This window comes from Scyliorhinus torazame, chromosome 8, assembly GCF_047496885.1.
Source record: "Scyliorhinus torazame isolate Kashiwa2021f chromosome 8, sScyTor2.1, whole genome shotgun sequence".
NCBI lineage: Eukaryota > Metazoa > Chordata > Chondrichthyes > Carcharhiniformes > Scyliorhinidae > Scyliorhinus > Scyliorhinus torazame.
In genome coordinates, this window is record NC_092714.1 from 71802436 (window position 1) to 71830352 (window position 27917).

Consider the following 27917-nt stretch of genomic DNA (forward strand, 5'->3'; position numbering starts at 1 on the left):
TTTGAGGACCTCCATCACTACTTCAAGACACCAGAACAGGTTTGGACCTTCATTAAAGAGAAGCTGGACTTGAACTAACAGGCATTTAGTTTTTTCAGTGCTCTACAGTGGTGGCGGTCTGTTAACCTAGCTTGCTTTGACTAGGAATGGACTTTTATTAAAAGCTGGACTTAAAAGTGGTGGGGGGGGGGGGGGGGGGGGGAGAGAGAAAGAGAATCAGGGATTCCCCAGGGGAGAAAGTCACTTGCAGGGAACAGCTGTGAAACGGACAGCAGCAGCAGCACCCGGTGGGGGGGGGGTTCAGAGCCACATTAGTTTAGTTCAACACGTGGGGCATGGGCAAACACCTGATAAGTGCCTTATTAATATGTTTATTCTTTCCCACTGTTCATTTTCAATATGTTAAGGCTTTTGTATATGGCCTTTTTTCTCTGTAAATGTTACAAATCGGTTTTAAATAAAAAATTCCAAAAAAAACAAAAAGGTGAAGTCACACAGGATCAGGGGTGAGCTGGCAAGGTGGATACAGAACTGGCAAAATGTAACTGGTCTGATTAGTAAGTTTGCAGACGCCACAAAGGTTGGTGGAATGCAGATAGCGATGAAGACTGTCAGAGGATACAGCAGGATTTAGATTGTTTGGCGACTTGGGCGGAGAGATGGCAGATGGAGTTTAATCCAGACAAATGTGAGGTAATGCATTTTGGAAGGTCTAATGCAGGTAGGGAATATATAGTGAATAGTAGAACCCTCCAGAGTATTGACAGTCAGAGAGATCCAAGTGTACAGGTCCACAGGTCACTGAAAGTGGCAACACAGATGAAGGCGGCAGTCAAGAAGGCATACGGCATGCTTGCCTTCTTTGGCCAGGGCATTGAGTATAAAAATTGGCAAGTCATGTTACAGCTGTATAGGACCTTAGTTAGGCCACACTTGGAGTAGTTCAATTCTGGTTGCCATACTACCAGAAGGATGTGGAGGCTTCAGAGAGGGTGCAGAAGAGATTTACCAGGATGCCACCTGGTATGGAGGGCATTTGCTATGAGAGGTTGAATAAACTCTGTTTGTTCTCATTGGAACGATGGAGGTTGAGGGACAACCTGATAGAGGTCTACAATATGAGGGGGATGAGGGGCATAGACAGAGTGGATAGTCAAGAGGCTTTTTCCCAGGTAGAGGGGTCAATTACTAGGGGGCATAGGTTTAAGGTGCGAGGGGCAAGGTTTAGAGGAGATGTACGAAGCAAGTTTTTTTTTTTAAAAACAGACGGTAGTGCGTGCTTGGAACTCGCTGCCGGAGGAAGCAGGGACGAGTGACGTTTAAGGGGCATCTTGACAAATACATGAATAGGATGGGAATAGAGGGATACGGACCCCGGAAGTGAAGAAGATTTTAGTTTAGATGGGCAGCATGGTCGGCACAGGCTTGAGGGGTCGAAGGGCTTGTTCCTGTGCTGTACTTTTCTTTGTTCTTTGGTAGCAAACAGCAAATAAGAGTAGGCCAATCTGCCCTTTGTCATTCGTTATCATCCCTGCTTCCTCACCCCCTGCTCCACCCACCCAATTACTTATTGATTTTTTTTGTTGACACTGTGGTTGACCTTCTGACTCCAGCACGGTGAGATTTTTATACCGTGGGGGGAGGGCATGGGTTTGTTATGGGGCTTCCTTGTGCGCTTTTTTGGGGTGCCAAGTTGGGGTTTGCATATTGTACTGTTGGGAGTGGTTTGTGGGTGGGGGTTAGGTGTTTATTTTCTTCTACTGTTCTATATGGACAGGAGCTTGATTGATACTGTTGTCTTTGATTTTACCTTGCCGGGGGGGGGGGGGTAACCCTGCTAGCTATGAAGCTGGTTAACGGGAGCAGCCGTTTTCAATTTCCTTTATCCTGAAGGACAAGGATCCCATAGAATGTTGCTAGCGCGACTGATTTAGTTGTTAAACAATAAGTTCAGAGGCAGCAGGGGGGGGGGGGGGGGGGGGGGGGGGAGAGGTTGGTGTTGCTGAACCTGCTTCATTATTATTAGGCGCCAAATGCAGACAAGGTACGGCAATGGTGGGAAGGAGAAGGGGTAGAATAGGTTAGGATGGAGGAGAAATCTTGTTATGGGGTCTAGGTTTGAGGGCTATAGTGACAGCAGTGTTGCCAATGGCTCTGAGTAGGTATTCAGGGAGCCCGGTGATGCAGTCCATGGTGAAGACATGGAATCAGTTGAGGAGGCATTTTTAGGGTGGATGGGATGTTTGTTTTAACGCCGCTGTGCGAGAATCATGGGTTTGAGCAAGTGGGGAAAGATAGTGTATACAGGAGGTAGAGGGAAGTGGGGCTGGTCAAGGTGAGGGATCTGTATTTGGAGGAAGGGTTCGCCAATCTGGAGGAGCTAAGGGAAAGGGTAGAGCTGCCATGGGGGAGAGAGTTCAGGTATCATAGGTATCAGGTATCTGTAGGTTAGGGACTTTGCACAAAGTGTCTGGAGGAGCTAAGGGAGAGGGTAGAGCTGCCATGGGGGGGGTGTGTTCAGGTATCTGCAGGTTAGAGACTTGGCACAAAAGGTCTGGAGGGGGCACCCTAGATTGCCAGGAAACACCCTGCTGGAGTGACTGCTGCTTCCGGATGTGGAAGGGAGGGAAGAATTGGGGATATATACAAGTGGCTGGGGGAGCAGGGAGGCAAGCGGGTGAAGATAAAGGAGAAATGAAATTGGGAGGAGAGATCAATTGGAGAGCATGGAGTGAGGCATTGTGCAAGGTAAACCGGATCTCTTGTGCAAGGGTGAGCCTAATACAGTTTAAGGTGGTGCACAGGTGCCTATGACTCAGGCAGGAATGAGTGGGATCTTTCAGGGGTAGCAGATGAGTGAGAGGTTTGGACGTGGCCAGCGAATCACACGCACATGTTTTGGGGTTGCGAAAAATTGGGACGTTTCCAGGCATGCGTGCTCACGGTCTTAGCCAGGATAGTGGAGGCCTTCGCCTCCGATTGCATGGCAGCGAATTTTACTGCGAGTGGCAGGTGGCATCACCATCGGGGGGGGGTAGCGGCTTGATTGGGTGACCTGTATGACTTCCTGTGGGTGGAGAAGATAAAGTATGAGGTATGAGGCTCTGCAGGGGGGGTTTTGAGAAAAGGTGGGGGGGATGTTTGAGCATGTTTGATGAGCCATTCGTTGCGCACGCACAGGGTGGGGGGGCAAAGAGAGAGACAGAGGGAGAGAGTGACTGTATAGTTGATTGCTGGGAAGTATGTTTCCCAGAATGTTTATTTGCTGTAACAAGTTGCTGGCAGCGCGTTTGGAGTCCTTCTCCCTGGGGCACACTGGTTTTGTTACAGGCTGGCAGTTGTCCATCAATATTAGGAGACTGTTAAAAGTGTTGTCACCCTCCTTGGGGCCTAAGCCAGAGGTTTCTTTGATGGATATGAAGAAAGCGTTTGATAGGGTTATCTTTTTGAAATTCTCGGACGGTTTGGGTTAGAGCCAAAATTTAGATCATGGATTAGGCTTTTGCACAAGGCCACCACCACATGTGTGCGTATTAATGTCGAGCTCGGGTTATTTTCAACTGAATAGGGGTACAAGACAGGGATGTACATTGTCCCCACTTTTGTTTGCATAAGCATTTGAGCTGCCGGCTGTGGTGTCTGAGGGGAGGGAGCATAGGGTCCTTGTATGCAGATGATTTACTGCTATATCTCAGACCCACCCTCCAATGTGGAGGAGATAATGAAGCTGCTCAGAAGTTTCGGCTCTTTCTCAGGGTACAAGCTGAATCTGGGCAAAAGTGAAAATTTTCCTGTGTACCTCCTGGAGAGTGTAACCGATTTTGGGAGATTGCCACTTCATCCGTCCAAGACTAGCTTCCGTTATCCGGGAGGTAACGACTGGGCCTTGCTTCATAAATTAACTTTGCTAGACTGGTGAATGAGGTGAAGACAAACTTGAAAGATAGGACGCCCTCCCTCTGACCTTAGCAGGAAGGGTACAAATGGAGAGGATGAATTATTCAAAGTTTTAGTTCCAGTCTCTCCCAGTCTTTCCACCCCCCCCCCCCCCCCCCCCCCCCCCCCCCAAGGCTTCCTTTTGCAGGGTCAATAAACCGATTCGTAGGAAGTTTCTGCAAAGGGATAGGTTGGCACTACCCAATCAGTTGGGTTACTATTGTACAGCAAATATTGCTAAGGTACCAGGGCGTCTCAGGGAACTGGGTTCTATATGGGTGCGGATGGAGGAGGGTTAGATTGGGGTGGAGTCTCGGAGGGCCTTGGTTACTGCCCACTCTGATTTTCCTCTGCAAGATTCACTTAGAGCCCGGCAGTGATAGCTACTGAGGATTTGGAATCAGTTTAGGCAGCATTTTAAATTGGGTTCCATGTCACAGTTGGCTCCGATTTTCAGGAACCATGTGTTTGTGCCATCTGGCTTGGATTAATGGTTTAATCCACAGGAGAGGGAGGGGTTGGAGAGATTTATGGACATGTTTTTGCATGTTTGATGAGGTTTTAGAGGAGTTCCAGTTCCTAAGTGTGAAAGTATTCAGGTACTTTCAGGTTCATGACTTTCTCTGCAAGGAGCTTCCTGCATTTCCCCTGACACCAACAACCTTGGTCAGGGTCTAGTCCTTGGCCAAGTTAGGGGAGGGCAAGATTTTGGATATTTATGGGCAGATGTTGTTGATGGAACAGGCTTCGTTGGAAGAACAGGAAATGGGTGAACTGGGTTTGTTTTGGGCGCAGGGGTTTGGGAGTGACGCTGTTCACAGGGTCAACTTCACTTCATGTGCAAGGTTCAACTTGATCCAGTTCGAGGTGTGCATAGGGCGCACCTGACCAGAGTAAGCATGAGTGGGTTCTTGTCTGGGTGGAAGGGGTGAGTGTGAATGGTGCTCTAGGAGCCAGTGAATCATACGCACATGAAATAAAATGAAATGAAAATCGCTTATTGTCACAAGTAGACTTCAAATGAAGTTACTGTGAAAAGCCCCTCGTCGCCACATTCCGGTACCTGTTCGGGGAGGCTGGTACAGGAATGTTTTGGTCTTGCCACAAGCTTGTAAGCCTCTGGGTCTCCTTTCTTGAGACAACGTCAGAGATTTTGGGTGTTTAGCTGGAGGTGCCTGTTGGTGGCCATTTATGAATGGAGTGTCACTCGCTGGTGCTGCAAACAGAAACAAAGTCCTAGCCTTCGCCTTATTATAGACCAGAGGAGTTCTGCTTGGGTGGGGGTCCTCAGTGCTGTCACCTAGGGTCTCAACCTGATGGAATTTTTGTAGCTTGAGAAGATCAAGTATACCATGAGGGGGTCGGTGGAAGGGTTCTACTCGAGGTGACAGCCTTTTATCTCCTTTTTCAGGAAACTGGTTATCGTCAAATGTTATGGGCGGGGGCAGGGTTGAACTTTTTGGTAAGGTTCTGTTTCCTTTATGGACAGCTTTTGGGGGGGGGGGATTGGGGTTTGCTGTATTACTTTATTATAATGAATTGTGAATAAAAATATTTTAAGGAAAGATTGTTGTTCAATCCCATGTTAGGAGTTCAGGAAACGCATTAAGCCAACACTATTCAACACAAAATGCAAACTTCTCAGCGAGTGATCCTTAGATGAAGATGTTAACATCTCAACTTCGATCAAGCAGGTATTCGTTCAAATGGTGATGGTGTAATCTTCACACCACTAGAGAAACCAACAGGTGATCCATGGCACTTTGCACCCAATCAATAATCCCAACTGGGAAAAGAATGTCAGTGCTGACGACACAATAAAAATGAATGCTGGCCACAATGGTCGCCAAAGACCTGCACACAAGGGAGCATCCACAGAAGTTCAACTTGCACCACAGTGAAAAGAGAACAAGTGACTATTATTCTTCATCCTGTTTCAAAACAAAAATCTCTCACCTTTGCTGCACAATGAATAGGAATAATAAACTCATTATAATTTGTTCGCAACTTTTCAGGAAGTTCACTGGAATTCTGTGGAGGCTAAAAAGAAAGGATATTCAGCAACCAGTCATACCCACTTAAAAATAATTGTAAATTCCGTAGCACAATTAATTTATATATTTCTATAAATTACAACGACTGAATCTTGCTGGAAAAATGGTGTGCAATTGATACATGTAGTTGTTAATGAGCAAACTGGCCAGCAAATTCAGGGGATTAAAAGAAGCACTCCAAGGGCAGCGTGGTGGTGCAGTGGTTAGCACAAGAGAGACATACCAGATCCAGGCATTACACCGGACCTCACGCTCATCTTAGCCAAAAGGCCGAGAAGCGTTCCCACAAAATAAATATAAACTACTGCAGAGGGTAGGGGTAGAGCTCCAACAACTTAATTGTTCATGCAATGTCATTCAACATCTTTGGCTCAAAAAAGAGAAAACCGTTTAATTGCAATCTTGCATGTAACTAAATTGGTACGGCAAATTTTACCAATGCCTTTTTTCTCTCAATCCAATCTAGTGCTTTCCGTCATGCCCCATCTGTACCTAATTTACTTTCTTTCGCTGCCTTTTTTGTTTTGTTCCCAATTCTTAAATCACATTGGTTAAGGAGATAGTAAATAACAGGACTAACATTCTACGGGCCCAGATGCCCTTGTTGCAATGTTTCAAGCACAAATTTCCAGCAAATAATTGAGCTGGGGATGTAGGAGGAAGATGCCCTATTCTAGCAAGATCTGCCCTGACATATTAGCAGTAATAAAAACAAGTGTCTCTTTAATGATGGGTATATAGTATCATCTTTGAAACTGCTGAATTACAACAATCCATATTTCTTTATTTTTTATGACTACACTGGTCTAAGCTATGCCAACAGTGCTACGCTAAATAAGTCAGTGCAACCACAATTTACTGGCTACCACAAACATGGAGCCCTATTCTAACTCAGATTTTTGTTGTGACTGGTTCTTGGAAATCCTTAAAAATCTAACCAAGTTTGTTTTACCTAAAATTCTAATGACTTTCAGCCCTTCATTTTAGTCAGGTTATTTCATCACACATGCAAACTTACAAGCCTCACCTTGGGATAAAAGTTAAGAATCCTGTTGAGCTTCGTAACAATGCAAGGGGATCCATCAGCATAACCATAATTAGGATCCTGTATTCCAGAGCAATTCAGAAGCCACGTACGGTAAAATCTGCACGCTCTCTTCTGTCCTTCTGATTTGTCTAGTGGGCCTCTAGAAATGTAGCCTGTAGGAACGGCTGAAGTAGATTTTAATATTAGATTACGAACAGTACTTTATAGCGGTCAAAATTCAAGCAACCTAAACATTGGTAATCGAGAGACAACTGAAAAATATTTACTTCAAATGGGGTATGCCATTCAAGACAAAATTAAAGGAGCAGACAGGAATATCTATGTTGTTTATAGGAATTACAGATAAGACATTCATGGAACTGAAGGCAAGTCAGCGACCGGTTGAGTGCAGTAGACAGAATAGGTATTGTGGGATGGTATCGCAATTGTTAGAATGGGACTCAAGTGTTTGGGCCTCAACTACAGGATGGAACAGAAAACCATACATCCAAATTTGCTGCTGACAGATGAGTGGCCTTGCTGGAAGCATAACATTACAATACTTTGATAGATTAAATGAATAGGCAGAACGGAGGTCATCCACTTTGGCCCTAAAACTAGAACAAGTAGAAACACTGATGGCCCAAAGTGACTGGTGGGGGGAAGCCAGTTGAGTGTCAAGATACATCAACCTTTTTGTAAATTAGAATGTATGGGGATGATTTGGCAGAAGTTTAATTAAGGGGAACAGACACGACTGGCAGAAACACGTTCTGGTGGTTGGAAGTTTAAGAGTAGGGGTTTACAGTCTAAAAATTAAAGCCAGACTCTACAACAGTAAATTTAAAAACAGTGCCGCACACAAGGTGGTAGCTGTTTGGAACTCCTCTGAAAAATGCAACTTATGTTAGATCAATTAAGTTTAATACAAAGGCATTAAGGAACATGAGGCAAATGCAGAAATATGGAGTTAGGCCTCAGATTAGACATGAATGATGGAACAGGTGCAGGGTGGGGTGCAAAAAACCCACTTCTGTTCCTATGCACAATTTCAGTCCATTACCATCACCACCACCTCCCCTAACATACAAGCACAAATGTGAAACCTGCTCCCAAAACAAGATAGTATTCAATATCCAATTAAACTGGTTTGTCATGCCACACAATTAGTCAAGCTATTCAATCTTCCAATCATGTAACACTTCCTCCTCCTTCAGTTACTGTGCCTTTGGCAACCTTGAACTTCCATTGGATTAGTCCATGGTTAAGCTTAGCAAAGTACTGCAGTGGTTTGCTGTTGCCTTCTGCAGCACGACTGACCAGGAAACAACCACTTTTCTGCCTGCCAAACATATTAGAAGGATTTACAGGCTGATAATCAACTTGTTGGGCCAGGTGAATGCACTTTCCATGGCTATAAAGTCCTAAAATGGAAATTAAACCTAAAGCTTCGGGCCCAGAGGTAGGGGTGCTACCAGTGTGACAAAAGACCACTCCTGACTTTCCTCCTTTCAGAAGTGTGGCCCAAGTACACAAAGAGCTTGCTTATTTGTCCGATAAAACATCAAGGGCAAAGCTCCAACAGTGCCTGAAACAGCAAAAGATTACCTATAGACCATCGAGATTAACACTGGCTTGTGAAAATTAACTATATTTCTCATTCACTTAAGTTGGTGTCTGACATGCTTCCAGTTAAGATTGCTGAACAACCAAGACATAGCGACATGGTAGCACAGTGGTTAGCACTGTTGCTTCACAGCTCCAGGGTCCCAGGTTCGATTCCCGCTTGGGTCACTGTCTGTGCAGAGTCTGCACATCCTCCCCGTATGTGCGTGGCTTTCCTCTGGGTGCTCTGGTTTCCCCCCACAAGTCCTGAAAGACGTACTGTTAGGTGAATTGGGTATTTTGAATTCTCCCTCAGTATACCCGAACAGGCGGCAGAATGTGGCGACTAGGGGCTTTACACACTACCTTCATTGCAGTGTTAATGTAAGCCTACTTGTGACAATAAAGACTATTATTGTTTTGGTGAAGGTTGTAATGAAAGTTTGGCCACAAAATTAACTTCATAAAACATTTCCCAATTACAGAAAATCGATACCTAAATCAATTTTAGTTAATACTAAGGGTGGTGGACTCAACACGCCACAAAACCTTCAGTTACTGCAAGTACAACAGCCCAGATTTTGGAAAAGGGCAGCACAGTGGCGCAGTGTTTAGCAATGCTGCTTCACGGCACTGAGGACTCCGGTTTGATCCTGGCCCCCGGTCACAGTATGTGGAGTTTCCACATTCTCTACATATTTGCGTGGGTCTCGCCCCCACAACCCAAAGATGTGCAGGGTAGGTGGATTGGCCACACTAAATGGCTCCTTAATTGGAATTGTTAAAAAAAAAATTATAAAACCACCCTTTAGCTTCTGGAAAAGATGTTCCATGAATTGCTATTCACCACAGGTTGCTGCTGCTCACGCTCAATTTTGCATTTTCACACCTTAATGCCAATCAAATGCACAAAAAATTAGAGCTATTTAACTGCTTATGTACCTTTTTAATGAGTTAATGTTCCTGCAATATCAATCACCCTCTTTAAACTGTAGTATATATCGTTCCTGGAGATAATAAGATTTTTTAAATTTCAAGCTGTTCAATTGGTTCTCTTTTTTCATTCTTCTCGCCACCCATTCTTTTCCACTTTCTGAAATTAGTTGCACTGCATCAGCCTATTTCATTTAATTTTTTAAGTTTTAATTGACTTCTGGCCTCTTGTGTTCACAGTCCCAGATGCACTCATTAACAATACAGACTAATGTTGTGCATGCAAAGGAAGGGAGTCTAAATTATGGGTCACAGATGGCCCAGTATATTAGAAAAAGAATATGGAGAAGACATACTCGAGATTTTGATTTGATTTTTAACGGCAGTATAGCAACTACAGGCATTCTCCATTTCTACAAAGCCCCAGACACCAATAGGGAACATCCTCACACATACCAAATGGTCCCAAAGAAAGTACCATGTCCCAAGAGCCAAGAAACTACTAGAGAAAATCATCACCCATCAGACCACTTGCTCAGGACCCCCGTAGCTTTCAGATATACTCCATTATGGAGACACTCCCAGAAACCCCAATTGATGACATAGTCGGCAAACCTTAGTATATAGAGTTTTTATAATTTTTCCAATCTGCCAAGCAAAGCTGCAGAGCTTCATAGAATTTACAGTGCAGAAGGAGGCCATTTGGCCCATCGAGTCTGCACCGGCTCTTGGAAAGAGCACCCTACCCAAGGTCCACACCTCCACCCTATCCCCTAACCCAGTAACCCCACCCAACACTAAAGGCAATTTAGCACGGCCAATCCACCTAACCCGCACATCTTTGGACTGTGGGAGGAAACCGGAGAGCCCAGAGGAAACCCATGCAGACACGGGGAGAATGTGCAGACTCCCAAGCCGGGAATCGAACTTGGGACCCTGGAGCCGTGAAGCAATTGTGCTAACCACAATGCTACCCCAAAGCTTGTTAAATGAACGCAAATAGGTGCAAGAGTTCAAATTATAAACAAAGATGATTAATGTCATAAAATAACTGCCTAGGTACAAGGAAAGAAAGTCTTCAATTCATGGGTAAATATAGAAGAATTTATAAATGTATTCATTGCAAGACCGATTTCATTGTGTACTCCTTCAAATGACTTCTGTGGCAGATAGGGGCAAATTAGCAAATTTCATTCCTTGGGATTTTGTCACATGGAGACGAAATGTGATAATAATAATCATCTAGTCACAGGTAGGCTTACATTAACACTGCAATGAAGTTACTGTGAAAAGCCCCGAGTCACCACACTCCAGTGCCTGTTCGGGGACACTGAGGGAGAATTCAGAATGTCCAATTCACCGAACAAGCACATCTTTCAAGACTTGTGGGAGGAAACCGGAGCAAACTCACGCAGACATGAAGAACGTGCAGACTCCACAGACAGTGACCCAAGCCGGGAATTGAACCTGGGACCCTGGCGCAGTGAAGCAACAGGGTTAACCACTGTGCTACCGTGCCGGTCACAGAGTTACTACCCATCAAGACAAGACAGAAAATGGCCATAACCCCCCCAAAAATGCCTTCTAAAAGACAAAAAGGGTAACAGTTTTGACTCGCCTCCTGTAACTATAGGTCAGGATGGATGAAAGTCCTGTGCCAGTTCTAGATAGGAAACACGCAGAAGGACTTTCTACAGTCAAGTTAAGTATCTCACTAAGAATTCCTAAAGACAGAAAATGATACCAGTTTTGAACCTGGAAATCAAAACTGTACACAATACGCCTCTGCTTACATTTGCCAATTTCCAATCCACTAGGGCCCTTCCAGATCCAAGGGATTTTGAAAGATTATAACCTATGGCTCAATACCTATATATTTTTTTAAACACTAGACATCATTGTCACCATCTTTTCTATAGACATCCCATTCATCGCGTCCGCCTGAAGATCTTTACCAGCATTCCCATCAAGGGCAGCACGATAGCATTGTGGATAGCACAATTGCTTCACAGCACCAGGGTCCCAGGTTCGATTCCTGCTTGGGTCACTGTCTGTGCGGAGTCTGCACATCCTCCCAGCGTGTGCGTGGGTTTCCTCCGGGTGCTCCGGTTTCCTCCCACAGTCCAAAGATGTGCAGGTTAGGCGGATTGGCCATAATAAATTGCCCTTAGTGTCTAAAAAGGTGAGGTGGGGCTACTGGGTTAAGGGGATAGGGTTGAGGTCTGGGCTTAAGTAGGGCTCTCTTTCCAAGAGCCGGTGCAGACTCGATGGACCGAATGGCCTCCTTCTGCACTGTAAATTCTATGATAATCTATGACTGTCAAGACAAAATGGTTCCTCTTTATGAAAGGGAAGATTACTCATGAACATGATTTAGAAATATTTAGTCCGAAAAGTCCAAAAGCAGCATCTAGGGAGTAACTAATCATTTCTCCCTCCTTGAATGTAGGAACTCAACTGTTTTCGAAGAAAACTGACATCCATTTGGGAACAAAAAGTGTCTTCTATAAAGCCCAATAAACGTCAAGTCTTGCTGGGTCTAAGAACAAGTTACTTCCCTGTTCTTGACTCAAGCTAGTGTAGGAGAACATAAGGTAGTCTTTTAACTGCTTTACATTTGTTATGAAGGTGGAAATTTGTTTAAATTGGGCCAGGAAAGTTAATGGTTGTTATTCATAATATTTTGTAGCTGTCCAATTAGATTACAGGTGCATTTAGGATTTTAGCCTCAAGTATTAGCCAAGTCAGGTGGATTAGGAAAAAAAAATGCATGGACTACAGGCAAAAGTAATTGGTCGTAACTTCATGAGCGGCAATCACCAGCAGACTGCCATTCCGTCGGGACTTGCCTTCACACAAAATTCAAAGCCCCTGTCTAGCCCAGTCATCCTGACTCTGGACAGATGAGACCGAAATAACAAACACACCCCTTTTACAACACTAGCTGCCATAAAGCAAGTGAATTTAAAAGGGAACACTGAAAGGGATAACAAAACCAGAAAGTACTGGACAATCTCAGCAGGTCTGACAGCAGAGAAAAGGGAGCTAACATTTCAACTCGGGATAACTCTTTTATCAAAGCTTTGACAAAGTCATCCAGACTCGAAACATTAGCTCCCTTTTCTCTCCACAGGTGCCTTCAGATCTGCTGAGATTGTCCAGTATTTTCTGTTTTTGTTACAGATTCTGGCATCCGCAGTAATTTGCTTTCAACTGAAAGGGACAAGCTTCAATGGCAAGGTGGAAGGGGAAGAAAAGACACGAGTGTGGGGGGCTCAGTCTCTGAAATAGTTATCCCAGGGTTAGAAGTGCTTTTTCCCCTTCTAACTCTTTCCGAGTAACTATGGAGGCAAAACAGTCAGAACCATCTAAGTTAGCGATTTAAATCATGTTGTCAGATGGTCCCCAGTTCAGTGCAATTGGTCATGGGAAGTTGGCAATTTGCCAGGTAAACCCTTGCATGGGAAATTCCAAGAGGCATTTCCTTGCGCCCGCCCCCCCCTCCAAATTCAACCCATTCAGCATGCAGTATTAACACTCGTGCAAATGCGAAATAAGGAAACAAATGGCATCTGCAAACAACGATTATAAATCACACAAGTCCAAAAGTTGCAAGTTACAAAACTTCAAAAGTACAGTGAACATTTCCATATGCAGGAGGCCATTCCGCTCATCGATCTGCCCCGATCCTCCAAAAGAGCATGCTACCTGGGCCCCCTCCCCTGTCCCTGTAGCCCCACCAAACTGTTGGACACCAAGGGGCAACAGCTAAACCACCTAATCTGTGAATCTTTGGACTATGAGAAGAAACCCATACAGGCACAGGGAGAAAATGCATACCCCACTCAATCATCCCCCCCCCCCCCCCAAAAGTTCAAAATCGAACCCGGGACCCTGGTGCAGTGAAGCAGCAGTGCTAACCACGGCCAGAGGAGGATAGTGATGCACTTCACAAGAACAGACAGGTTGGTGGATGAGTAGATATGGGATAGGTGAAATTTAATGCAGAGATACCTAACGCAACACACTTTGGTAGGAAGAATGAAGTGCAAAATAAAGGGTACAACTCTAAATTGATGTAGGAACAAAGAAACTAAATGGGATGGCAGGGCACAAACTAGAGAAGTAGCTAATATGGTACATTGTGCCTCTTCATAAAGGCCAGGATGAGCCTTTATACAACAGGTTTAGTCTTGGCTACAGTATTGGGTCAAACTCGAGTGCCACATTTTAGGAAGAATGTGAATGCTTTGGAGATAGTACAAGAAACCTTCACAAGAATGTTTCCAACGATAAGAGGCTCCAATTACATGGATATATTAGATAAGTTAGGATTGCTCTCCTTGGGAGAGCAGGAGCATGGAAATAAGATAGCAGAGAAAGGGAGGAACTGTTGCTGCTGGTGGGGAGTCAAATGTTAAGTAATGGGTTACGAGACATGCAATTAGTTGTCTCATTTATGTTAAGTATCCATTAGTTGACACTGATATGTAAAGGGGCTTCAGGTGGCCTCTGCCAGGTGATGTACAGTTAAGAGTTTTGTGCAAAGGCTGTTGGAATGAAATAAATGTGTGTTTGTGAAAAAGAAACAGAACTTTAGACTCTTCATATCACAGCAACTAAAACGTCTAACAATTGGTAGCAGAGGATGTTTGCTGTTCAAATGTGAAGGGTTGAAAGACAATGGATTGGGAAAACGAAGTTCAAAAATGGAGGGCACAGAAACGCAGTGCCAGTTCAGATAGTACATGATATTGAACAGGTCCGCAGGAAAAGGTAGAGAACTATTGAAAGGACATCCCACAGCAGAAGGGAAAGATCAAGCAGTAGCAGTACAGAACAAGATACCAGGCAGGAGAGGGGACGTAGATCTCGGAACATGAGTAAAACTATAAATACTAACAGGAGTAGAAGCCCACATGCACGTGAGATTTTGGTGGCTTCAAATAAATTAGATGAAAAGTAATCAAAGAAGCTAAACAGCAAGAATTGCATAGTTGGAGTGAATTTGGGGTATACACGGAAGTACCGGATAGGGGACAAAGAGCTCTATCCCAGATGGATTTGCACGGAAAAGGTTCTTCCGGATGGAACTTATAAGGCAAAGGCCAGGCTTGTGGCAAGTGGATTTGAAGAAAACTTAGAAGATCAGGATTTAAGGGTAAATTCACCTACAGCAGGAAAGGTTATTTTAAAGATCTTCTTGGCTCTATTAGCCACAAAGGCATGGGAATGCAAATCTATAGATATAAAAGCTGCCTTTTTGCAGGAGCATCAGCTCCAGAGAGACATTTTTCTCCGTCCTCCTAAAGAAGCAGCTAACACAGAAGGGGCACTCTGGAAGTTGAACAAATGTGTATATGGATTAAATGATGTATCTAGAGTCTGGTATTTTTCAGTAAGGTCAGTTTTGTTAAAGTTAGGCTGTTGCCAGTTGAAAGCAGATCCTGCAATGTTTTACTGGCACTATAAAGGAAATCGTTCTGGCATTTTTATGACGCATGTCGATGATTTTTTGTGGGACTAGTGATTTTGAAGCTATTGTAATCTCTGGTTTGAGGAAAGAATTCAGAATTGGGCAACTGAACTGGTTAGGTAAACAGACTAGACCGGACGTGAGTTTTGATGTCTTAAGAGTAGAGTACAAAAATGAATGATCCCAAAGTGGAAGACATAATAAGAGCAAATAAAGCATTGGCCAAACTAAAAATGCAAAAGTTTGTTTTGAAGTTCCCGGTTTTAGGTGACCGTAGGCACTTGAAACTCAGTTTATAGTGATGCGTCCTACACAAATTTATGTGATGGGGTTTCAAGCGCAGGAGGTTTTATAATTTTCCTTTTGGGGAATAATGGTAAATGTTGCCCGCTTGTGTGGGAAACAAAGAAAATAAGGAGAGTGGTAAAAAGCACTTTGGCTGCTGAGACGTTAAGCCTGGTAGAGGCGGTGGATATGGCCTTTTATACAAGCCAGATATTGACAGAAATTTTGGGATTAGGGGATTTGGGTAATATACCTATTGACTGTCACATTGACAAAAAATCCCTGTGGGAAAATGAGCACTCTACAAAAAGTGTCAATGAAAAGAGGTTACGGACAGACATCGCAAGTTTGAAGCAGATGTTGGACAGAGGGGAAATAACAAAAATTAAATGGGTCGACAGGAGCTATCAACTGTCAGACTGTTTTACAAAAAGAGGGGAGAGTTCACAGAAACTTTTGGATATTGTTAATGAAGGGCGCATGTTTCTGTGACTGTTTCTTTTTTCTTTCTCGTCCAAACAGGAAAAAAAAAGGGGGGGGGGGGGGAAATCATGTGTTTTTTTGAGTTTCTTGAAATTTTGTTTTCACCTAATTAATAATAAAAAAATAATTGGGTATTCTAAATTTATTTTTTTAGAAATTGGCTATGAAGGTGCACTCTCCCAGTGTCTGCGTGGGTTTCCTAGGATGCTCTGGTTTCCTCCCACAGTCCAAAGGCGTGTGGGTTAGGTTGATTGGTTATGCTTATTTGCTCTTAAGTGTCCGATGGTTAGGTGCGGTTACAGGGATAGGGCTGGGAATTGGGCCCAGGAAGGGTGCTCTTTAGGAGGGTCAGTGCAGACTTGATGGACTGAATGGCCTCCGTCTGCACCGCAAGTATTCCATGAATACTTACTCTTTACATGCACATCTTTCTGCAAACTCTCTGTAGGCTTTTGCGCTCATTTTGAACTCAGTAATCCATTTTTCCCTAAAGTGGGTATTTGGGACCTGCATGAACAGGGCAAGCAGCTGTATATCTCCTTTTTAAAAAAAAAATCTTTATTCAAATTTAACAGATTTTCAACAACCCCCCCCCCCACAGAAAAAAGAACACAGCCCGCAAGAATTATCCATAGAATTTCCCCAAACTAACATAACCCCCCATATAACAGTACAAACACAAATAGGGAAACGCAGCACCCTAACTCCACCCCAAAAGACCCCCCCCCAGACAGGAACGGTTGCCACCGCCTGTTGAACCCTTGCAGACCCTCGCAAGGCATTATCCTCTCCAGCTTGATGAACCCTGCCATGTCATTAATCCAGGCTTCCACGCTAAGGGACTTTGCATCCTTCCACAGTAACAGAATTCTCCGCCGGGCTACCAGGGACGCAAAGGCCAGAATACCGGCCTCTTCCACCTCCTGTACTCCCGGCTCGACAGATCGACAGATACCCCAAATAATGCTACCCCCCCCAGCTCAGCTTGACCCGGGCATTCACCACCTTGGACATAGTCCTCGCAAAGCCCCTCCAAAACCCATCCAGCGCCAGGCACGTCCAGAACATATGGGCGTGATTTGCTGGGCTCCCCGAGCACCTCCCATCTGTCCTCCTCCCCAAAGAACCTACTCAACCTCACCCCCGTCATATGCACTCTGTGAATAACTTTAAACTGTATTAGGCTGAGCCTGGCGCAAGAGGAGGAAGAATTAACCCTACTCAGGGCATCAGCCCACAGTCCCCCTCATTTATCTCCTCCCAGAGTTCCTCCTCCCATTTGCCCTTTAGCTCCTCCACCGAGGTCTCTTCCTCTTCTTGCAGCTCCTGGTAAATCGCCAAGACCTTGCCTTCTCCAACCCATACCCCCGAGACCACCCTGTCCCAAATCCTGCGTGCTAGAAGCAGCAGGAATTCCCTCACCTGCCGCCTCACGAATGCCCTCACTTGCATGTAACTGAAAGTGTTTCCTGGGGGTAGCCCAAACTTCTCCTCCAGTGCCCCTAGGCTCGCAAACGTCCCATCAATGAACTGGTCCCCCATTCTTTTAATCCCTGCCCGATGCCAGCTCAGAAACCCCCCATCCATCCTTCCCGGGACGAACCGATGGTTCTCTCGAATCGGGGACCAAACCGAGGACCCCACCTCACCCCTATGACACCTCCACTGCCCCCAAATCTTCAGAGTTGCCGCCACCACCGGACTCATGGTGTACCTAGTCAGCGGTGCAGTCACCAGCGCCCTCAACGACTCATCCCCACACAGGACACGATCTCTAGCCTCTTCCACACTGCCCCCTCCCCTTCCATTACCTACTTACGGATCATCGCCACATTGGCTGCCCAGTAGCAGCCACAGATTCGGCAATGCCAGCCCTCCTCTGTCCCTGCTATGATCCAGAAAAACCCTTTTTACCCTCGGGGTCTTATTCGCCAACACAAATCCCACAATGCTCCTGCTTACCCATTTAAAAAAGGCCTTAGGGATCAGAATGGGAAGGCACTGAAATACAAAGAGAAACCTCGGAAGGACCGTCATTTTATCTGACTGCACCCTACCCGCCAGTGAGTGTGGCAATATATCCCATCTTTTAAAATCCTCCTCCATCTGCTCCACCAATCGCGTCAAATTGAGCTTGTGCAGGGCCCCCCAACTCCGAACTACCTGGATCCCCAGGTACCGAAAGCTCCTTTCCGCCCTCTTCAGCGGAAGCTAGTCTATCCCCCTTCCCTGGTCTCCTGGGTGCACCACAAAGAGCTCACTCTTCCCCATGTTAAGTTTATACCCCGAAAAGTCCAAACTCCCCAAGGATCCGCATGACCTCCACCATCCCCTCCACTGGGTCCGCAACATACAACAACAGGGCATCGGCATACAGCGACACCCGGTGTTCCTCCCCCCCCCCCCCCCCCCAACCAATCCCCTCCAGTTCCTGGACTCCCTCAATGCCGTGGCTCAATTGCCAGTGCAAGCAACAAGGGGGACAGGGGACACCCCTGCCTTGTCCCCCGGTACAGCACAAAGGACTGCGACCTCCGCCGGGTCGTAGCCACTCTCCACCGGGGCTTTAGATAGTAGCCTAACCCAACTGACGAACCCAAACCTCCACAGCACCTCCCAAAGATACTCCCACTCCACCTATCGAAGGCCTTCTCGCATCCAGAGCAGCCACTACCTCCGCTTCCCCCTCCACCGAAGGCATCATAATTACACTAAGGAGTCTCCGCACATTGGTGTTCAGCTGCCTACCCTTTACAAATCCAGTCTGGTCCTCATGAATCACCCCCAGGACACGGTCCTCAATTCTCGTGGCCAGAACCTTCGCCAGTAACTTCACGTCGACATTGAGGAGCAAGATCAGCCTGTACGATCCACACTGTAATGGGTCCTTGTCCCGCTTCAAGATCAAAGAGATCAGCGCCCTGGACATTGTCGGGGGCAAGGTCCCCCCTCCCTCGCCTCATTGAAAGTCCTCACGAGCAGCGGGCCCAGCAGGTCCACGTACTTCCTATAAAATTCTACCGGGAACCCATCTGGCCCCGGGGCCTTCCCTGCCTGCATGCTCCCTAGTCCCTTAGCCAGCTCCTCCAGCTAAATCGGTGCCCCCAGCCCAACCACCTGCTGCTCCTCCACCCTCAGGAACTTTAGCCGATCTAGAAATTGGCACATCCCCCCCGGTTGGGGGCTCAGACCTGTACAGCTCCTCATCGAAGTCCCTAAATATCTTGTTTATTCCCACCGCACTCCGCACCGTGTTCCCCCCTTTATCCCAACTCCACCAATCTCCCTCGCTGCCTCCCTGATGTGCCAGCATCCGACTCGCCTTCTCCCCATACTCATACGCCGCCCCCTGCGCTTTCCTCAACTGCACCTCTGCTTTCCCAGTCGTCAGCAAGTCGAATTCCGTCTGGAGGTTCCATCGCTCCCCAAGTAGTCCCTCCTCGGGGGCCTCTGCATAGGTCCTGTTCACCCTTAATATATCCCCCACCAGTCTCTCCCTCTTCTCCCTATGGGCCCTAATGGAGATTAGCTCTCCCCTGACCACCACCTTTAACGCCTCCCAGACTACCCCCACCTGCACCTCCCCATTGTCATTGGCCTCCAAGTATCTTTCGATGCACCCCCGAATCCGCCCGCACACCTCATCTGCCAACAGTCCCACATTGAGGCGCCACAGCGGGTCCCCCTCCTCCCCAACTCCAGTTCCACCCAATGCGTGGCATTATCCGAAATGGCTATGGCCGAATATTCCGTACCCTCCACTCTTGGGATTAGCGTCCTACTCACGATGAAAAAAATCTATCCGGGAGTAGGCTTTATGGACATGGGGGGAAAAGGAAAATTCCCTGGCCACCGGCCTGGCAAACCTCCATGGATCCATTTTCCCTCCCCCCACTAGAATGGTCCAGTGCTGGGTTGTTCAGGCCCCTCACATTCCAAGTTAATCAGCCGGGTCAGGGGGCTTCCTCTCCTCCCCCCCCCCCCCTTCTGCCTACTAGCCATCTCTCCTATTTAAGCCAGCCACGTGCCCGTGCCTCCGGCACCCTCTATTTCCCCCAGGCGGTAGACCCCCGCTGCCACCATGCTTCTCCTCCCTCGCACTTTTCGCTGCACTAAAATCACTTTCTTGACCGCTCCACATGTGGTCCAATCCACAGTGCCAGGGGAGCCGCACTGTCACCTTCCCACACTGGGAACCGTCGAACAATTGCCGTTGGGGCCTCTCAAAAGAGCCCAAAAGTCTGTTTCTGGCAGGAGCTGCCGAACGTGCGACTTAGCTCAGCATAGCCGCACCCGGAAGTGCTGTCCTTAACAAAACCTCTTAAAAGGACCGTGAATGAAAGGACAGCAGTGTGTCTAAATCAGGCCAAATTATGTGCAGAAAGAACAGTTGAGATATAAAGTAAGATTTTGTTCCTTTTTAAGAGATGTCCAACAATAATTAAAATCCTGAAGAAATGAAATTCCACAATCAAAATTTACAGTGCCTGGGAAATTGCTCAAGCAAGATTCAAGCTGTTACTTACATCAGAACTGAAGTGTCCAAATTGACATGCACACTAAGTGGGCTAATACAACATCAGACAATCCATGCTTCGATAGAGAATCTTGGGGTGAGGAACCAGTATAGCAAAGCTTCTGTAAGGGTCAACGTCCCAAATTCTGCATTTAATTAAGTGCAGCACCTGGAATTTGCTGTACAATTTACAGTACTCTTAATAACAGTGAGCACTGCTAGCCTCACTTATTCTTGGACAGCAATATCCAAGCTTTGACAAAGGGTCATCTGGACTCGAAACGTTAGCTCTTTTCTCTCCTTACAGATGCTGCCAGATCTGCTGAGATTTTCCAGCATCCGCAGTAATTTGCTTATATCCAAGTCACTGGGTTCAAATCATTGGAGTAAAGATTCAACCCTGGATCTTGAGTAAGGCACTGTAGCAAGGCTGACTAATTGCAACAGATTTCACACTAAAGTTGATCTTGTCCAAAGTAGCATTCCAACAATTGCCAAAAAATTCATATCTTTAAATTGCATCATTTGGAAATGAACTAGTGGAATTATATGGACAGAACTTATGAACTTGCTCAGAACCACAAGTGTGAAAGCAATGACCAACATGTCAAGGAGGCACACCACACACCCTTCCAATAAACTTCACGCTGACACTACATACTTTAACCTCAACAACAGCTGCCATCTATAGAGAAATGTACAGGTGGGGTACAGCTTTCTTCCCACTGATCATCATAAATTAAACTAATTTAATCAACATTCATTTACACCAAATAGTCACAGGGGTGACTTTATTAGACTAATAACCTAGTTCTGAAACACAACGACAAGTGTGAAACTGAACCATTATTTAAACATCTCAAACTATTTGGCCAAATTAAAAAAAATTAAAAATCCAAAGTGAATAGGTTAGTGGGCACCTATTAGGTTGCAATACATGGTTACATGCTACACAAAACGTAATTACTCATTGAGCAACGACACCATGTGGGTGATTCTCAAACTACATCTTTAAAAACATTTGAATAAATGAGAAAGCAGATTAGAAAGGCTTATATTTCATCAAGTGTCAACTTGGCTCAGTTGTCATCCTCTTAACCATTCCCAAATAAGTGGCCATTTCTGCAATTTGAACATAATCTGGGGTGGGCAGGGGGAATAAAAAGAACCTGCATTGTTGGGGTAGTCATGCTTCCATGAGGTGAAAAATTAAGAGCCCAACTGTCCACTTACTGCCATGATTCAGTCAAACATTCCAATAAATCAATTATACTATTCAAAGCAAAGAATTTACTCCTCGTCCTAGTTAGATTCATGATCTTAACCAACATCTTAACTGATTTATCATTACCATTCACAAGGTGAGAAGTTAGCATGTTAGCAGTTCAAATTCAAATATTTTGTTACGGCTATTAAGAATATTACCTTTCATTTACTGTGGTTAAGTAAATATTGCCCCTCTCAAAAGGTAAACGTTGTTATCTGATGAAAAATCACCTTCAGTAATTTCTGATATCTCCCTCGCCTCCTCCTACCCCCCACCATGAAACACCCACCCAGAAAGCCTACAATTTATCGACCAAAAAAATTTATTTCATTCCCCCCCCTCCCCAGAAACTAATGCAAGCTAAAAATTTAGAAAGCATTGCAACTTGTCGTTAAGAAACTTGCTATTGGAGGAGGATAAGAGGTTCTTTTTCATGTTAACTATCTGTAACCAGTGGGGTTCCATTGGAATCAGTGCTGGGGTCCGCAACTGTTTACAATACATATTAATGACTTGGTGGAAGCAAATGTACTCTAGCCAAATTTGCAGACCACACTAATAGCTGGAAAGGCAAGTTGCAAAAGGGATACACAGAATGCAAAGAATTATTGATAGGTTAAGTGGGCAAAAGTTGGCAAATGGAGTATAATGTAGGAAAATGTGAAGTTGTTCATTTTGGAAGGGGGAACAAAAGAACAGCATTGTTTAAATGGAGAAAAACGGCAGAAAGCTGCAACTCAAAGGGACTGGGGAAGGGGGGGTACTTGTGCATAAAACAAAAATAAAGCACACAGGTGCGGCAGATAATCAGGAAGGCAAATGGAATGTTTACCTTATTTCAAGGAGGTTGGTGTGTAAGAGTAGGGAAGTCTTACTGCAGCTGTAGAGGGTACCGGTGTGAGACCACTTCTGGAGTACTGAGGAAAGGTTTGGTCCCTTTATGCAAAGACAGATGTTGCATTGGAGGCAGTTCAGAGAATGTTCACTACGATGATCTCCGATATGGAGGGATTGTCTTATGAGCAAAGGTTAAACAGGTTGGGACTCTACTCATTGAAATTTAGAAGAATGAGGGGTGATATTGCAACATATAGGATTCTTAAGGGACTTGACAGGGTAAATGCAGAGAGGATGTTTCCCCTCATGGAGTGTCTTGGGCCAAAGGCACAGTCTCAGAACAAAGAAAGAAAAAAAAAAAAAGAAAATCGCTTATTGTCACAAAGTAGGCTTCAAATGAAGTTACTGTGAAAAGCCCCTAGTCGCCACATTCCGGGACACAAGACTGAGATGAGGAAGATTTTTTCTCAGAGGGTTGTCTGTGGGACTCCGTGTCACAGTGGAGCTGTGGAGAAGAGTTCTTGTGTATATTTAAGGCTGAGATAGATTCTTGATCAGTAAATGAATTAAGGGTTACGGGGACAGGCAGGAAAGTGGACATGAGGAATGTCAGATCAGCATGATCCTATTGAATGGCAGAGCAGGCTCAAGGGGGTGGCGAACGGCCTGCCCTCTTGCTCGTTCCCATTTCTTATGGTCTTATTTATATATTGAAAAATAAAAAAGACAGCATACATGTGCCAACCAAGGTTTTTGCAGCAGTCAAAAGATTAAGACCAGCAAGGCTCTCAGGATATTTGTTTGCAAGAGTCATCTTGAGAGCAAGTATTTCAGATTTGATAAAACAGATGACTCAGTTTTAGAATATGGCTACCTCAGATATCAATTTATAACGTTTAAGAATACAATAGAGTAGGCCATTCAACCCCTCAAGCCTGCTCCATCCAATAAGAGCATGGCTCATCTGAAGTGGCCTCAACTCCATTTTCCTGTCCGTCACTGGGAGGGGGGGGGGGGGGGGGGGGGGAGGGGGGGGGGGGGGGGGGGGGGGGGGGGGGGGGGAAATTTTGATTTCTCAACTCTATCTTAAGTGGGAGATCCCCTTATTTTGAAACTCGTTCTGGACATCTGCAGGAGGTGAAACATCCTTTCATCTATCCTGCAAGCCTCTTCAGTATCTTGCGATTCGGTATGTTAATCCTACGGACCAACCTAGGACCTTCTCTGAACTGCTTCAATCGAAGTTATATCCCAGCTTCCATTGCAGGTATAACCCTCCATAAAGGAGACCAAAACTGCACTCAGTACTCTGGGTGTGCTCCCACTAAAGCCCTGTAAATCTTTAGCAAGACTTCCCTATTTTTCTCTCCATTCCACGCAATAAAGGCCAACATTACATTTACCTTTGGAATTACTTGCTGTACCTACATACAGACGTTTAAGGTACAAGAACACTCATATCCCTTAGGGCAGCACGGTAGCACAGTGGTGAGCACCAGTGCTTCACAGCTCCAGGGTCCCAGGTTCGATTCCCAGATGGATCACCGTCTGTGCAGGGTTTGCACGTTCTCCCAGTGTTTGTGTGGGTTTCCTCCGGGTGCTCCGGTTTCCTCCCACAGTCCAAAGATGTGCAGGTTAGGTGCACTGGCCATGATAAATTGCCATTAGGTGGGGTTACTGGGATAGGGTGGAGGCGCGGACTTAAGTAGGGTGCTCTTTCCAAGAGCTGGTGCAGATTTGATGGGCTGAATGGCCTCCCTCTGCACTGTAAATTCTATGATTCTATAAAATACTGCAGTACATCAATTCAAATAATATTCTACTTTTCTATTCTTCCTGCCAAAGTAGAGAACCTCACATTTTCCCCAGTCTCCATCAGCCCAATTTATGCCTACTCAATTAACCCTATCTATATTCCTTTACAGTAAGAAGTCTTACAACACTAGGTTAAAGTCCAACAGGTTTGTTTCAATCACTAGCTTTCGGAGCACTGCTCCTTCCTCAGGCAACACTCCGAAAGCTAGTGTTTGAAACAAACCTGTTGGACTTTAACCTGGCGTTGTACGACTTCTTACTGTGCTCAGCCAGTCCAACACCGGCATCTCCACATCATATATTCCTTTAGTCTCTTTGCATTCCTTGTACAGTCAACAAATTTGGCTACAATGTGGTCTATCCCTTCATCCAAGTCATTAATATAGATGATATACTAGCTGAGGCCCCAACACAGAGCCCTGCTTCACTCCACTAGTTAAAGTTTGCCAACCTGAAAATGACCAATTTATTTCAACTGTTCCCATCTGTTGATGAACCCTCTACCAATGCCAATATATAACTTCCAACACCATGTGCTCTAATTATGCGCCATAACCTTTTGTGGCACCTTATCAAATGCCTTTTGGAAACAAGACTCTTATTGTTCCACTTTATTCCACTCTCATACACCCTCAAGAGTGCTAATAAATTTGTCAAACATGATTTCCCTTGGACAAAACCATGTTAACTGCCTGATTGTATTTTATTTTGATTTTCTCAAACGTCCTGATAATTCCTCTTTAGTAATGGCTGCGAGCACTTTTCCAATGATAAATGTTAGGCTAACTAGCCTATAACTTCCTGCTTTGTCGGCCTCCTTTCTTGAACAGAGGTGTTTCACTTAGTTTTCCCAATTTGCGGTGACCATTCCAGAAGCTAAGGAGTTTTGAAAGATCAGAACCAGCTATCTCCACAGCCGCTTCTTTTAACACCTTAGGATGCAGGTCGCAGGTCATCAGATTCAGGGGACTTGTCAGCAAGAATATTCCCATTACTTTTTCCTCTCATGATACAGATGTGTCATGTTTCAAGTTCCCCTCCCCTTTTTGACACTGGATTTTCAAATACTGAGATGTTTTGTGTCTTCTACCATGAAGACAGGTACAGAATACTTGTTCGAACATGTTAACCAGGGTAAGAACAGTTTACCTAAACTTACTTTCACAGTCCTCAAAAGGAGAGTTGCCACCCTGACTGGAGTCATTGTAATGATCCAAGAACTTGTTCAAACTTGTCACATAGCTTTCGTAGGACTTTGGGTCTGACATACTAAAGGAAATTTCGGTTTTAAACGAATACGGTGTATGTGATAGTCCTAAAGTGGAAGAAAGTTAAAATTGATTAAATCAATTGTGCATTTTGGTGATTTAAGCTTTAGCATGTTTAAAATGCCGCTTCTCTTCAGTAAATCAACATATCTTTGTATGTTACTGTAATTGAGAATGCAATTATTAAACTGAAGTAATCACGATTTAAGATGCTATCTTCATACAAAAGATAGTGGCACTGCTGCTTCTCAGCACCAGGAACCTGGGTTCAATTCCAGACTTGGGTGACTGTGTGGAGCTTACACATTCCCCATGTGGAGTTTGTGCATTCTCCCCTTGTCTGTGTGGGCTTCCTCTGGATGTTCCGGTTTCCTCCCACAGTCAAAGATGTGCCGGTTAGGTGGATTGGCAATGGCAAAATTGCCCTTTAGTGACCAGGGAAGCGAAGGTTAGGTGAGGTTTACGGGGATAGGCCGGCAGAGTGGGCCGAGGTAGAGTTGTCTCTCTTGATGGGCCGAATGGCCTCCTTCTGCACTGTAGGGTTCTATGGTTCTAGTCGTAGGGACACCAATTAACAACTAGTTGATTTCTGGACAGATTAGCAACAGTGGTGCTGCAAATGATTTTAGTTATCTGCATTAATGAAAGTCAGGCAGACTGTTCTAACAGTCATGGGATGTGGGCGTCACGGGTTAGGCCAACATTCGGTGCCCACTACTCGACCATTTCATGATGACAATTACCAAAGGTTTACACAAATAATTTGTTAATTTGCATAATACACCAGAGGACGGCCACACCTCATGAAGAGGGACACATTTTTAAATGCCGTTTAATGGTCTAGGGCTTACATGCACAGCGAAATTGCGGTGTATATTACGATTAATCTGTACACATGAATATTATTTGCAAATTAAGCCCTACTCAATTTGGATACCGAACATAGTATACAACATTAACACAAGTGGGTTACACTGTACTATATTGGTACAGACGAACACAATGAATACAAAGTCCGTTTTTGCATTTAAAATAAATCAATGTTACTAAAAAAAAGAAAAAAGCACCATTATTCAATAAATCCTGTGCAATTTACAAAATCTTTTCATAATATCAGACTTCAGTAGAACAGTGTGGGGGAAGGCTGGCGTGTGTGCATACTGATAAGTGACCTTCACAGTTGCCTCCCAACATAGTGGCACTGTGACACGCAGGTTTTTCCATTGCACCTCTTTCGGCAACCAGACAACAAATCGGGAGGCATTTAAGCATAGTGAAGTAATTTATGTCATGAACGGCTAATTACACTCCCTCAGAAGCTCCCGACGCACATCCCCTATTCTCATCTTCCACAGCCTTGTGTACATTTAAAAATGCAAAACAAATATACCTGGAGGTGCAACTCGGTCTTGGTATTTCGGTTCAAATTCACTAATCGTGAGCAGCAGTACTTGAATGGTTCCAACGAAGATCCCAGCGAGGCACCCATAAAAGATCAAGTAGAACAAGAATATCTTGACTACAAGGAAGAATACAGATAACCAAATATTACTAGGTGTTTTTTTGGATGAAAACCCCCGAGTGGTTAAACGCAAGATGTCTGAATCATATTTGCTGGTCTCTGGGCAGATTGTTTCACTATCACTGTAAATGTGTGCTTAACATGGGTTACAAGTAAAGAAGCCGGATTGGGAAAGGTTATGACTCAAGAGTGGGGCGAGGGGCGTTATAGCAATGGCCTATGCTGATAAGATGTCCTCCAGCCTGCCAGGCAATGAGGTACCGTTGACACTTGCTGCAAGGGCCGTTCGGAAAAATTTCCACCCGATGACGAGAAGGGAGTGTTCAGCCAGAGATTGGGCAAATAATTTATCGGTAATGAACTTGCATACTGGTGATAGGGTTGTGTAATGTTTATTGGCGCAGAGGTGGAAAAGTCGATAGGAAAGACCGATATCAACAGATTTTTTTTTGTTTAATGCCAGACGAGTTCTCCTTTAAAAATTGTTGGCTCCACACCCTCATCACGATTTGTTCGCTTGCTAACGAAAGCTGCCAAGATCACGTTCGGCGGCCCCAGGAATTTTTTCAAAAGGAGTCTGGGCCATCAAATTTGTAACATGCTCACTGAACCCGAGTGATCAGTATTCCTGATCAAGGAGCAGACTTCATTAAATACAGGTGGGATGCGAGAGGATATTTATGCACAAGGCTACCTGAGCGCAGCAAGATAACCATCGGTTGCTAAGAAACAAAATAAAACTCGGACCATTTTCCTCATTTAGACAAATTTTACATATCGCCTAGCCGCCTCTCCACCACCCCCCCCCCCCCAACCCAATGGGCATTTTATGTATCCCAAATCTCTCGCCCCAATGGGATTCCCTGGATCGGTTAATATTGTTTTTTTTTGGG

General features: G+C 45.0%; 1 protein-coding gene across 1 annotated transcript in view; it reads right to left on the reverse strand.

Annotated features, from left to right (window-relative positions):
• LOC140427936 (sodium/potassium-transporting ATPase subunit beta-1-like) overlaps positions 1 to 27917 on the reverse strand; it is a 38465-nt gene that overhangs the window by 9508 nt on the left and 1040 nt on the right. Inside the window, exons 2-5 of the mRNA XM_072513812.1 lie at positions 26893 to 27021; positions 25394 to 25549; positions 7018 to 7202; positions 5893 to 5976 (exon numbers count right to left, since the gene is read on the reverse strand). Of these exons, the coding sequence (XP_072369913.1) occupies positions 5893 to 5976; positions 7018 to 7202; positions 25394 to 25549; positions 26893 to 27021 (554 nt within the window). The remainder of the gene's footprint in view (positions 1 to 5892; positions 5977 to 7017; positions 7203 to 25393; positions 25550 to 26892; positions 27022 to 27917) is intronic.